The sequence below is a fragment of the Trematomus bernacchii genome, unplaced genomic scaffold (genome assembly GCF_902827165.1).
Source record: "Trematomus bernacchii unplaced genomic scaffold, fTreBer1.1, whole genome shotgun sequence".
In the NCBI taxonomy this organism is placed as follows: Eukaryota; Metazoa; Chordata; class Actinopteri; order Perciformes; family Nototheniidae; genus Trematomus; species Trematomus bernacchii.
The window spans coordinates 17,501-32,211 of NW_022988074.1; the positions used below are offsets into that span (position 1 = coordinate 17,501).

The window sequence follows — 14,711 nt, forward strand, 5'->3', positions numbered from 1 at the left end:
GAGGAAAGCAGACAGGAAACAGTTTCACATTAAAAGCATGCTCATGTTTTCTACCTGGACTTTTATTTTGAATCCTAGCGTTAAAGAACTTGATAACACATATTCTGTAAAGAGTGTGAAAGAAATGAACAACAAAAATAATATAGAACAATAAAAATAACCAATGAAATATAAATATAAAATCATAAGAAGATGAAATATTGATTTTAAAAAGTATGAATAAAGAAGCCCTGATATCTAAAGCCCCCTCTCACCTGACTCTTGACCCCCTGCTGAGTGATGAACGTCTTCAGAGCTCCGGGCTCTGAGTTCTGAGGGTACCCAAAGTCCAGAATCTCTGCAACACACACACACACACACACACACACACACACACACACACACACACACACACACACACACACACACACACACACACACAACACAACACCACACACACACACACACACACACACACACACACACACACACCACACACACACACACACACACACACACACCCACACACACACACACACACACACACACACACACACACACACACACACACACACACACACACACACACACACACACACACACACACACACACACACACACACACACACACAACACACACACACACACACACACACACACACACACACACACACACACACACACACACACACACACACACACACACACACACGTAAATATCTGGAACAGCCTGTTGACATGAACAATTAAACTACATCTCCCAGGGTGCAGTTCTCCATCAAACAGCCAATCACAGAGCTCCACAGAGATCACACTGCTGATAGATTTACAGATTATTTCCTGTAGATGAATTGTTTAAATTAAATGTTTTAATGACTGCTGTCACCATGACGACACCTCTGAGCAGCCGCTAAGGCTCATGGGTATTGTAGTTCTGAGAGGCTTAAAACTGGAGTTCAGAAAATATGTTGTTATGATGGGGAAACTTTTATATTATACACCGTTATAAACACCGTCACACACACACATCATTACACACACCGTTAAACACACACACACACACCGTTACATACACACACACCGTTAAACACACACCTCGGAGGAGACTCTCGTCAGCGCTGGACTTTCTTTATGTTTTGATTTTCTCATTTAGTGCTTACAAAAATCAAAACCTAAAAAAACAACAGAGGAGACGACTTCCTGTTGGAGGTTTCACTTCCTGTTGGAGGTTTCACTTCCTGTTTACACTTCCTGTTTACACTTCCTGTTTACACTTCCTTTCCGAGTCACTAAAATATATAGAAAGGTAATCAGTAGTTTTATAAAATCCTGCAGTATGTTTTAAATGAAATAAAATCTATAGACGAACTTCAAGTCAAATCATGTCCCTTTCAAAATAAGAGCTTACGGATAATACCAGGTAACAGGTATTATCAGCAGTATTAAAGAAAGTATTACCAGCAGTATCACTCGCAGTATTAGCAGTAGTATTGTTAGTAGTATAGGTAGTATTAGCAGTAGTATTGTTAGTAGTATAGGTAGTATTAGCAGTAGTATTGTTAGTAGTATTGTTAGTAGTATTGGTAGTATTAGCAGTAGTATTGTTAGTAGTATTGGTAGTAGTATAGGTAGTATTAGCAGTAGTATTGTTAGTAGTATTGGTAGTATTACCAGTAGTATTGTTAGTAGTATTGTTAGTAGTATAGGTAGTATTAGCAGTAGTATTGTTAGTAGTATAGGTAGTATTAGCAGTAGTATTGTTAGTAGTATTGTTAGTAGTATTGGTAGTATTAGCAGTAGTATTGTTAGTAGTATTGGTAGTAGTATAGGTAGTATTAGCAGTAGTATTGTTAGTAGTATTGGTAGTATTAGCAGTAGTATTGTTAGTAGTATTGGTAGTATTACCAGTAGTATTGTTAGTAGTATTGTTAGTAGTATAGGTAGTATTAGCAGTAGTATTGTTAGTAGTATAGGTAGTATTAGCAGTAGTATTGTTAGTAGTATTGTTAGTAGTATTGGTAGTATTAGCAGTAGTATTGTTAGTAGTATTGGTAGTAGTATAGGTAGTATTATCAGCAGTATTGTTAGTAGTATTGTTAGTAGTATAGGTAGTATTAGCAGTAGTATTGTTAGTAGTATAGGTAGTAGTAGCAGTAGTATTGTTAGTAGTATAGGTAGTATTATCAGTAGTATTGTTAGTAGTATAGGTAGTAGTAGCAGTAGTATAGGTAGTAGTAGCAGTAGTATTGTTAGTAGTATAGGTAGTATTACCAGTAGTATTGTTAGTAGTATTGGTAGTAGTATAGGTAGTATTACCAGTAGTATTAGCAGTAGTATTGTTAGTAGTATAGGTAGTATTATCAGCAGTATTGTTAGTAGTATTGTTAGTAGTATAGGTAGTATTAGCAGTAGTATTGTTAGTAGTATAGGTAGTATTATCAGCAGTATTGTTAGTAGTATTGTTAGTAGTATAGGTAATATTAGCAGTAGTATTGTTAGTAGTATAGGTAGTATTCCCAGTAGTATTGTTAGTAGTATAGGTAGTATTCCCAGTAGTATTGTTAGTAGTATAGGTAGTAGTAGCAGTAGTATAGGTAGTATTCCCAGTAGTATTGTTAGTAGTATAGGTAGTATTACCTGTAGTATTGTTAGTAGTATAGGTAGTATTCAGTATTGTTAGTAGTATAGGTAGTATTAGCAGTAGTATTGTTAGTAGTATAGGTAGTATTCCCAGTAGTATTGTTAGTAGTATAGGTAGTATTACCAGTAGTATTGTTAGTAGTATTGGTAGTAGTATAGGTAGTATTACCAGTAGTATTAGCAGTAGTATTGTTAGTAGTATAGGTAGTATTATCAGCAGTATTGTTAGTAGTATTGTTAGTAGTATAGGTAGTATTAGCAGTAGTATTGTTAGTAGTATAGGTAGTATTATCAGCAGTATTGTTAGTAGTATTGTTAGTAGTATAGGTAATATTAGCAGTAGTATTGTTAGTAGTATAGGTAGTATTGTTAGTAGTATAGGTAGTAGTATTGTTAGTAGTATAGGTAGTATTGTTAGTAGTATTGTTAGTAGTATAGGTAGTATTCCCAGTAGTATTGTTAGTAGTATAGGTAGTATTACCTGTAGTATTGTTAGTAGTATAGGTAGTAGTATAGGTAGTATTCCCAGTAGTATTGTTAGTAGTATAGGTAGTATTCCCAGTAGTATTGTTAGTAGTATTGTTAGTAGTATAGGTAGTATTGTTAGTAGTATAGGTAGTAGTATTGTTAGTAGTATAGGTAGTATTGTTAGTAGTATTGTTAGTAGTATTGTTAGTAGTATAGGTAGTATTCCCAGTAGTATTGTTAGTAGTATAGGTAGTATTACCTGTAGTATTGTTAGTAGTATAGGTAGTAGTATAGGTAGTATTCCCAGTAGTATTGTTAGTAGTATAGGTAGTATTCCCAGTAGTATTGTTAGTAGTATTGTTAGTAGTATAGGTGGTAGTAGTAGCAGTAGTATAGGTAGTATTTCCAGTAGTAACATATGAAGTGTTAGCATTATGACAGGAAGTCTTATTAGTGGTATCACTCGATAAGACTCGCCATGAGTTTCAGAATAAGAGCGTACCGTCCAGCAGCTCGTAGATCAGCACGAAGTTGTTCTTCACGTTCTCCTCGCTGATCTTCCCGAAGTATGCGGTCATGACGTCACACATCTTGTAGAGGAACTCGAACACCATGCAGGCGTTGACGTTCTGCCGCGTGGCGGCCGCCAGCCACACGTTGGAGCGCTTCACATGGAAGAAGCTGGTCCGGGCGATGTTAGAGACCGGAGAGCGCACCTGGTGCCGGGCGTGGATCACGCTCACCCGGAACGCATCTACCGCATTCCTCCTGAGAGAAGAAGAAACATCACTTCCTGTTACACATCACAAGCTAACAGGAACGCATCTACCGCATTCCTCCTGGAGAGAGAAGAAGAAACACTTCCTGTTACACATCACAAGCTAACAGGAACGCATCTACCGCATTCCTCCTGAGAGAAGAAGAATCATCACTTCCTGTTACACATCACAAGCTAACAGGAACGCATCTACCGCATTCCTCCTGGAGAGAGAAGAAGAATCATCACTTTATGTTGGGAAAACACTGAATGTCCTCTTCCAACATGAGAGCAACATGCTAACAAAGGTATCCCAACTGTAGCTGTGAACATGACAGGATGTATGATTACCTAGAAGAGCATCAGGACTGTTTGAGGCATATGATAGCTATGTGATTAACATGATGATTCAGCCTCTATGGAGATAGACATATGACAAGCATGCTCATTTCTGACGTGGAGCTAATCTGAAGTAAACATTGAATACTGCTTTCTATTCCTCCATCTTGTGACTGTGTAACTCCCTCTCTTGGATATCAGCATGTGAAGGACACTGTTCAGGAACTAGTTGATGCTCTGTATGTGATGACTCCTTCCATTCTGGAGAGGATCACAGATACATGGATCCTGAGATTGAAGCTCAAGCTGGAGACCAGGGAGAGTTCTCTAACAGATTAGTACAAATGTGAAGTGCTAAACATGTGTGTTAGCTGTGTAAACATCTAACCCTAGATCCATAACAAGCTAACAAGTATCATTAAGAATCCACATCTAGCCGCTGGTCAGATCTGACTAGAGTTGGGAACCGAAACTCGGTTCCAGATGAGAACCGATAAGAAAATGCCGGGTACCGGGTACCCATACAAAATACACAATTTCAGTTCTGCTTAACGGTTCCTAAACGCAGTAGACCCTGTATTCCACCGGGTCCGTCTGCGCCGCGGGTCCGTCTGCGCCGCGGTGACCCGGTGGAATACAGCCAGGGTAAGGGCGGACTGGCCATCTGTGTGTTCTGGAGAATCACAGAGCGGCCGGTCGTCAGCGGGCCGTTGACGGCCGGCTTGGTTCGCTGACGGCCGGCACCGCCCTTCATTTTTTTAAACGGCATCATGTAAGTTGCGCTGACAGGCGACAGAGGTCCACAGTTGCCCCGCAGCGAGGCTCCCCCCGCCCTCCCTCAGCGAGGCTCCCCCCGCCCTCCCTCAGCGAGGCTCCCCCCGCCCTCCCTCAGTCACTTCATAACACCAAAGATGGGGCGCGGTAAACGTGAGGCTCCACTGTACAGTGTAATGCCTGTTGATAGCTTGCCTCAGGCATAGCTCAGTTACAATAAAGCACAGCTATTGTGCAATACATTTGTATTGCATGTATATTTTTTATTTGTAAAAATGTCAGTTAAAGCTGAAAAGAATAAAGATATTTTTGTTATCTAAACGTTTGACCTCTTTCTTTTACAATTTTGGAATCGAAACGGGGAATCGATAAGAACCGGAATCGATAGATTTCAAACGATACCCATCCCCAGATCTAACCCAAGCCCCCAGGAAGTGCTCCGGACTCTGAGGAACATATTCCTAGTGTCCAAACGGCGGTACTACACCTTCCGTATCAGTCCGTGACGTCACTGGGACAGAAAGACTTTCTCCCATTGTCTAACATGGAGAAGCCCCAAAGCCCCAAAGCCCCAAAGCCCCAAAGACCCAAAGCCCCAAAGACCCAAAGCCCCAAAGCCCCAAAGCCCCAAAGACCCAAAGCCCCAAAGACCCAAAGCCCCAAAGACCCAAAGATCCAAAGCCCCAAAGCCCCAAAGACCCAAAGCCCCAAAGCCCCAAAGACCCAAAGCCCCAAAGCCCCAAAGACCCAAAGACCCAAAGACCCAAAGACCCAAAGACCCAAAGACCCAAAGACCCAAAGACCCCGTCGGCGGGTCTTTTTTTTTCTTCACAATCTTTTTTTTATTTTTATTTTTTATTTTAATTGTTTTTCTTTGGATGGAATGAATACCTATGGTGATAATTCAATGTAATACATCATTTTTATAGTCTGGTACCTGAAAAAGGTCAAATGGCACTGATGGAACCAGATGTACCCAAATGTGCCGAAATCTTATTCCGCCTGGAACCTTTTTTTGCTAAACCTCTCTAAAAAGGTCAAATTTAACTTGTTTTGCCTCAATCTTGATACAGGGTACTTATTATATGTTATAGTTTGGATTCCTAAAGCTTTTAGTCTACTAACTCATCATCCAAGGCTGGTTTTCACTATAAGTAATGTTTGTTCTTTAGGCAGAGGTAAGAATTTACCTTTTTTTACTATGTTCCATCTGAATTTACTCTGACTGAGAAACATCTATATTGATTCTGACACTTCTACATCCAACTCACAGATGTAACCTTGCTTTGATAAAAGAAATTATTCATATAACCCTTTTAGAAGTTAAGTTGTAGTCATTTGTTTTGGGCATGTCATTTTCGAGCCTGAAACCTGAAAAACAGGCTCGGGGCTTAACAGGTTAATGACAGGAGGCGGGGCTTAAGAGGAAACTCAACTCTGCTCTATGAGTCACATACGGGTACTTCTGCTCTGACAACAAGGCATGATGGGTAATCTGTGACGTTTTGCTCTCGATGATCTCAGGCCATTTTGTCCTCATGAGCCAATGAGCAGCTCTCATTGGAAAGAACAAGCTCCGCCTCCAACGCTCTTATTAAACGTCCATAGTAGGAACAATCTGTGCTCTGTCCTTTCAGATGAAATGCATTAACTCTGTTCAATGCTTTGACTTTTATTACTTTATTAAAGAACAAAACTTCACTTAAAGGGGACCTATCATGCAAAATGCACTTGTGTACGTCTTGTATACATGAATATGTGTCCCCGGTGTTCCAGGGAACTCACCAAGTGTCAGAAAACACAACCCTCTCTATTTTCCTCCATACCCAAATCTCTAAAAAAGGGGCTGCAACGGATCTGATAAAAACTGATCCAGATTTGAACACTGTCCTGACGTCAGGACGGTGGCGCTACGGCTATTGGGCCAACTCTCCACCTATCAGGGGAATGTGGGGTTGGGCCACGGCCGGCCATTGCCGCTCGAAAGCGCTGGAGACGCTGTAGTACATATGCCAGGCCTGTAAGTGGCGCTGTAGTCTGCCACAAAAGCAGCGAAGAAGACTTCCCGCCCATAGTTGCCATGGTTACCCTTCTGTTTATTCTCCGCTGTGGCTTTCTTTCTCCCTCCCCGAGGCAAGCGTTTGCTCCCGCTGCTTTAATTCAATGCAATCCCTCCCCGTCGAGGCAAGCACTGTAATTCTCTCCGGTTAGTCCACCAGCAGATGACAAACACCCACCTCTCCGCCTCTTCCAAGGAACCAGGGGACCGTGCGGCAGAGTTTCAGTTTCAGTTTCTTTCTCCGGTCAAGATGTCCGTTAAAGTTTAAATCTTCCGGACAAAATTAGAAAAGTGCCGGTCAAAGGTCTTCTTTGTTATTTATTGAGCTTTAAAACAAATGAATAACGACTCTATATAATAAAACACGGAGGACGGAGATCTCTTTTTCTCCCCCTCTTCTGACAGCCCAGCAGCTGATCAGAGCACGTCTCCCCTCTCCTGCAGGGGGGCGTGGTCAGCAGAATCAGACCCATAGACAGCAAACAGCACATAGAGCGAAATGAGGCATGGCTAAAATGCATGATCTGTTTGGTATTTTGAAAACAGAAACGTATAAATATACCTTATATAGGTATGGCCCTACAATATATCATTTAAAGATAGCATGATAGGTGTCCTTTAACTTAAAGACTTTCTGACATAACCCAAAATCACATGGAGGAATCCCATTGGACCAGGGAGATGCTGCCTTCAGGGACCAACACAACCAGGGAGATGCTGCCTTCAGGGACCAACACAACCAGGGAGATGCTGCCTTCAGGGACCAACACAACCAGGGAGATGCTGCCTTCAGGGACCAACACAACCAGGGAGATGCTGCCTTCAGGGACCACCTCAGAAACAGATGATTATAGATTATCTCTGACTCACCCGATGTCATCGCGGTAAACTCTGGAGATCAATACCTCCCCCTTGTGGTTATAGATGAAGAGTCCTCCAATCATGGTTGCTACTCCTCAGAGCATTATGGGAGACCTGCAGAGAAGAGGACTCTTTAAAGTACAGACACTACTGATATACACCTGAACATCAGCAGGAGAGGACTCTTTAAAGTAGAGACACTACATACTGATATACACCTGAACATCAGCAGGAGAGGACTCTTTAAAGTAGAGACACTACATACTGATATACACCTGAACATCAGCAGGAGAGGACTCTTTAAAGTAGAGACACTACATACTGATATACACCTGAACATCAGCAGGAGAGGACTCTTTAAAGTAGGGACACTACATACTGATATACACCTGAACATCAGCTGGAGAGGACTCTTTAAAGTAGAGACACTACATACTGATATACACCTGAACATCAGCAGGAGAGGACTCTTTAAAGTAGAGACACTACATACTGATATACACCTGAACATCAGCAGGAGAGGACTCTTTAAAGTAGAGACACTACATACTGATATACACCTGAACATCAGCAGGAGAGGACTCTTTAAAGTAGAGACACTACATACTGATATACACCTGAACATCAGCAGGAGAGGACTCTTTAAAGTAGAGACACTACATACTGATATACACCTGAACATCAGCAGGAGAGGACTCTTTAAAGTAGAGACACTACATACTGATATACACCTGAACATCAGCAGGAGAGGACTCTTTAAAGTAGAGACACTACACACTGATATACACCTGAACATCAGCAGGAGAGGACTCTTTAAAGTAGAGACACTACATACTGATATACACCTGAACATCAGCAGGAGAGGACTCTTTAAAGTAGAGACACTACATACTGATATACACCTGAACATCAGCAGGAGAGGACTCTTTAAAGTAGAGACACTACATACTGATATACACCTGAACATCAGCAGGAGAGGACTCTTTAAAGTAGAGACACGACATACTGATATACACCTGAACATCAGCAGGAGAGGACTCTTTAAAGTAGAGACACTACATACTGATATACACCTGAACATCAGCAGGAGAGGACTCTTTAAAGTAGAGACACTACATACTGATATACACCTGAACATCAGCAAGAGAGGACTCTTTAAAGTAGAGACACTACATACTGATATACACCTGAACATCAGCAGGAGAGGACTCTTTAAAGTAGGGACACTACATACTGATATACACCTGAACATCAGCTGGAGAGGACTCTTTAAAGTAGAGACACTACATACTGATATACACCTGAACATCAGCAGGAGAGGACTCTTTAAAGTAGAGACACTACATACTGATATACACCTGAACATCAGCAGGAGAGGACTCTTTAAAGTAGAGACACTACATACTGATATACACCTGAACATCAGCAGGAGAGGACTCTTTAAAGTAGAGACACTACATACTGATATACACCTGAACATCAGCAGGAGAGGACTCTTTAAAGTAGAGACACTACATACTGATATACACCTGAACATCAGCAGGAGAGGACTCTTTAAAGTAGAGACACTACATACTGATATACACCTGAACATCAGCAGGAGAGGACTCTTTAAAGTAGAGACACTACATACTGATATACACATGAACATCAGCAGGAGAGGACTCTTTAAAGTAGAGACACTACATACTGATATACACCTGAACATCAGCAGGAGAGGACTCTTTAAAGTAGGGACACTACATACTGATATACACCTGAACATCAGCTGGAGAGGACTCTTTAAAGTAGAGACACTACATACTGATATACACCTGAACATCAGCAGGAGAGGACTCTTTAAAGTAGAGACACTACATACTGATATACACCTGAACATCAGCAGGAGAGGACTCTTTAAAGTAGAGACACTACATACTGATATACACCTGAACATCAGCAGGAGAGGACTCTTTAAAGTAGAGACACTACATACTGATATACACCTGAACATCAGCAGGAGAGGACTCTTTAAAGTAGAGACACTACATACTGATATACACCTGAACATCAGCAGGAGAGGACTCTTTAAAGTAGAGACACTACATACTGATATACACCTGAACATCAGCAGGAGAGGACTCTTTAAAGTAGAGACACTACATACTGATATACACCTGAACATCAGCAGGAGAGGACTCTTTAAAGTAGAGACACTACACACTGATATACACCTGAACATCAGCAGGAGAGGACTCTTTAAAGTAGAGACACTACATACTGATATACACCTGAACATCAGCAGGAGAGGACTCTTTAAAGTAGAGACACTACATACTGATATACACCTGAACATCAGCAGGAGAGGACTCTTTAAAGTAGAGACACTACATACTGATATACACCTGAACATCAGCAGGAGAGGACTCTTTAAAGTAGAGACACGACATACTGATATACACCTGAACATCAGCAGGAGAGGACTCTTTAAAGTAGAGACACTACATACTGATATACACCTGAACATCAGCAGGAGAGGACTCTTTAAAGTAGAGACACTACATACTGATATACACCTGAACATCAGCAAGAGAGGACTCTTTAAAGTAGAGACACTACATACTGATATACACCTGAACATCAGCAGGAGAGGACTCTTTAAAGTAGAGACACTACATACTGATATACACCTGAACATCAGCAGGAGAGGACTCTTTAAAGTAGAGACACTACATACTGATATACACCTGAACATCAGCAAGAGAGGACTCTTTAAAGTAGAGACACTACATACTGATATACACCTGAACATCAGCAGGAGAGGACTCTTTAAAGTAGAGACACTGCATACTGATATACACCTGAACATCAGCAAGAGAGGACTCTTTAAAGTAGAGACACTACATACTGATATACACCTGAACATCAGCAGGAGAGGACTCTTTAAAGTAGAGACACTACATACTGATATACACCTGAACATCAGCAAGAGAGGACTCTTTAAAGTAGAGACACTACATACTGATATACACCTGAACATCAGCAGGAGGGGACTCTTTAAAGTAGGGACACTACATACTGATATACACCTGAACATCAGCAGGAGAGGACTCTTTAAAGTAGAGACACTACATACTGATATACACCTGAACATCAGCAGGAGAGGACTCTTTAAAGTAGAGACACTACATACTGATATACACCTGAACATCAGCAGGAGGGGACTCTTTAAAGTAGAGACACTACATACTGATATTTACTCTGTTGTTAAATATCAACCAATGAAATCAACCAACATCTGTCCTGACAGACAGACACACACACACACACACACACACACACACACACACACACAAACACACACACACATGAACACACACACACATGAACACACACACACAGAGACAGGCCGACAGACAGACACACACGCACACACACATAAACACACACACGCACACAGACAGGCCAACACACACACACACACAGGCCGACAGACAGACACACACTCACACGCACACAGACAGGCCAACACATACGCACACAGACAGGCCAACACATACACACACACACAGGCCGACAGACAGACGGTCCTCTCACCTGCAGAGAGGTGATGTGTCCTCGCGGGATCAGGTAGGCTATATAAAGCTGTCTCTTTGTACCTGTCTGTCTCTCTCTAACCTGTCTGTCTCTCTCTAACCTGTCTGTCTCTCTCTAACCTGTCCGTCTCTCTCTAAGCTGTCTGTCTCTCTCTAACCTGTCTGTCTCTCTCTAAGCTGTCTGTCTGTCTCTCTCTAACCTGTCTGTCTCTCTCTAACCTGTCTGTCTCTCTCGAAGCTATCTGTATGTCTCGCTCTAACCTGTCTGTCTCTCTCTAACCTGTCTGTCTCTCTCTAAGCTGTCTGTCTCTCTCTAACCTGTCTGTCTCTCTCTAAGCTGTCTGTCTGTCTCTCTCTAACCTGTCTGTCTCTCTCTAAGCTGTCTGTATGTCTCGCTCTAACCTGTCTGTCTCTCCTCCAGCAGCTCCGCTCCTCTCAAGATGTCGGTGTGTCAGCTGACTGCAGCCGGCCGCATCCCGTTCCGCGCAGCCCTCCCTCCTCTTCCTCCTCTTCCTCTTCCTCCTCCTCTCCCTCCTCCTCCTCCCTCCTCTTCCTCCTCCTGATTATCCACTACCTCTCACCACAGACACAAACTGGTTACCTTTATGGTCTGTAAATGGCTCCAAACCGACAGAGGCTGCTAACCCAGGCTGCGCGGAGCGGAATGGGACGCGGCCCATTCTGCAGGGGAGTCATGGTGAGAGGAGGACGTGACGTTTCAACACCATGACTGGTTTATAAGGGTTTATACTATAGTCTGTATTTATAAATACCTTTATATATACAGTCTATGGTTTATACTATAGTCTGTATTTATAAATACCTTTATATATACAGTCTATGGTTTATACTATAGTTTGTATTTATAAAGGTTTATAGTCTGTATTTATAAAGGTTTATAGTCTGTATTTATAAAGGTTTATAGTCTGTATTTATAAAGGTTTATAGTCTGTATTTATAAAGGTTTATAGTCTGTATTTATAAAGGTCTATAGTCTGTATTTATAAAGGTTTATAGTCTGTATTTATAAAGGTTTATAGTCTGTATTTATAAAGGTCTATGGTCTGTATTTATAAAGGTTTATAGTCTGTATTTATAAAGGTTTATAGTCTGTATTTATAAAGGTTTATAGTCTGTATTTATAAAGGTTTATAGTCTGTATTTATAAAGGTTTAGTCTGTATTTTTTTCTAAAAATCTAAAAATTCTGTATTTTTTCAAAAAATTCTGTATTTTTTCTAAAAATTCTGTATTTTTTCTAAAAATTCTGTATTTGTTCTCAAAATTCAATATCTGACAAAAATAATCAAAACAAATGTAGTTGGACGTTTCTTTATTTAGTGTTCAAAGCTCTTTACAGTGAAGACAGACAGTATCATCAATAAATACATAAATACATAAATAATCATAAATAAATCAGTTAATAATCAAAGCTCTTCATCCATCATTTTTACATCTGTCTCTCCTGAGACATGTCTCTACTGGGACATGTCTCTACTGGGACATGTCTCTACTGGGACATGTCTCTACTGGGACATGTCTGTCCTGGGACATGTCTGTCCTGGGACATGTCTGTCCTGGGACATGTCTGTCCTGGGACATGTCTCTACTGGGACATGTCTCTACTGGGACATGTCTCTACTGGGACATGTCTGTCCTGGGACATGTCTCTACTGGGACATGTCTCTACTGGGACATGTCTGTAGAGACATGTCTGTCCTGGGACATGTCTCTACTGGGACATGTCTCTACTGGGACATGTCTCTACTGGGACATGTCTGTCCTGGGACATGTCTCTACTGAGACATGTCTGTCCTGGGACATGTCTGTCCTGGGACATGTCTCTACTGAGACATGTCTGTCCTGGGACATGTCTGTCCTGGGACATGTCTCTACTGGGACATGTCTCCATGCTTTAATGTTCAAAAAGCTCGTTATTATTCTCACACTGCCTGTGCTGCAGCACCTCTTTTCACCCTCTGTCTGAAACCAGAGCCCAGTCAGACTTTTGAGATAAGTCGGAAATAATCAGAATTTTCAGATTTTCAGAAAAAAAATCACCAAAAATAGTCAGAACTTTGCGTTAGTCAGAAATTCTGAAAAAAAAGTCTGAATTTTCAGATTTCCAGAAAAATGTCAGAGCCCAGAGCCAACCAGAGCCCAGAGCCAACCAGAGCCCAGAGCCAACCAGAGCCAACCAGAGCCCAGAGCCAACCAGAGCCCAGAGCCAACCAGAGCCCAGAGCCAACCAGAGCCCAGAGCCAACCAGAGCCCAGAACCAACTAGAGCCCAGTCTTAACTGATTGGTTAGCTGGTCGGCTCTGTTGTGATTGGTCAAGCAGCTTAGAGATGTCCCGCCCATCACGTACAATGTGTTAGAGCGCTAGCCAATGGGAGTGCGGCACGGAGCAGGGCCTCTTCAGGAACAATGTGTTAGAGCGCTAGCCAATGGGAGTGCGGCACGGAGCAGGGCCTCTTCAGGAACAATGTGTTAGAGCGCTAGCCAATGGGAGTGCGGCACGGAGCAGGGCCTCTTCAGGAACAATGTGTTAGAGCGCTAGCCAATGGGAGTGCGGCACGGAGCAGGGCCTCTTCAGGAACAATGTGTTAGAGCGCTAGCCAATGGGAGTGCGGCACGGAGCAGGGCCTCTTCAGGAACAATGTGTTAGAGCGCTAGCCAATGGGAGTGCGGCACGGAGCAGGGCCTCTTCAGGAACAATGTGTTAGAGCGCTAGCCAATGGGAGTGCGGCACGGAGCAGGGCCTCTTCAGGAACAATGTGTTAGAGCGCTAGCCAATGGGAGTGCGGCACGGAGCAGGGCCTCTTCAGGAACAATGTAAACAGTGAAACGGTCTGATTGAAAGTAAAGCAAGCTCTCTCTCTCTTCTCTCTCCGGCTGATCTTCATCTTCTCTCTCCGGCTGATCTTCATCTTCTCTCTCCAGCTGATCTTCATCTTCTCTCTCCGGCTGATCTTCATCTTCTCTCTCCAGCTGATCTTCATCTTCTCTCTCCAGCTGATCTTCATCTTCTCTCTCCGGCTGATCTTCATCTTCTCTCTCCAGCTGATCTTCATCTTCTCTCTCCAGCTGATCTTCATCTTCTCTCTCCAGCTGATCTTCATCTTCTCTCTCCAGCTGATCTTCATCTTCTCTCTCCGGCTGATCTTCATCTTCTCTCTCCAGCTGATCTTCATCTTCTCTCTCCAGCTGATCTTCATCTTCTCTCTCCAGCTGATCTTCATCTTCTCTCTCCGGCTGA

General features: G+C 42.2%; 1 protein-coding gene across 2 annotated transcripts in view; it reads right to left on the reverse strand.

The window, feature by feature from the left end:
• LOC117474850 (AP-2 complex subunit mu-B-like) overlaps window positions 1-11,730 on the reverse strand; it is a 24,120-nt gene extending 12,390 nt beyond the window's left edge. For both annotated transcript variants that reach the window (XM_034120865.1, XM_034120864.1), the window contains exons 1-4: window positions 11,454-11,730; window positions 7,887-7,991; window positions 3,590-3,855; window positions 255-337 (exon numbers count right to left, since the gene is read on the reverse strand). In XM_034120865.1, coding sequence (XP_033976756.1) covers window positions 255-337; window positions 3,590-3,855; window positions 7,887-7,960 — 423 coding nt within the window. In that variant the 5' untranslated portion in view covers window positions 7,961-7,991; window positions 11,454-11,730. The remainder of the gene's footprint in view (window positions 1-254; window positions 338-3,589; window positions 3,856-7,886; window positions 7,992-11,453) is intronic.
• Window positions 11,731-14,711: the final 2,981 nt, after the last annotated feature.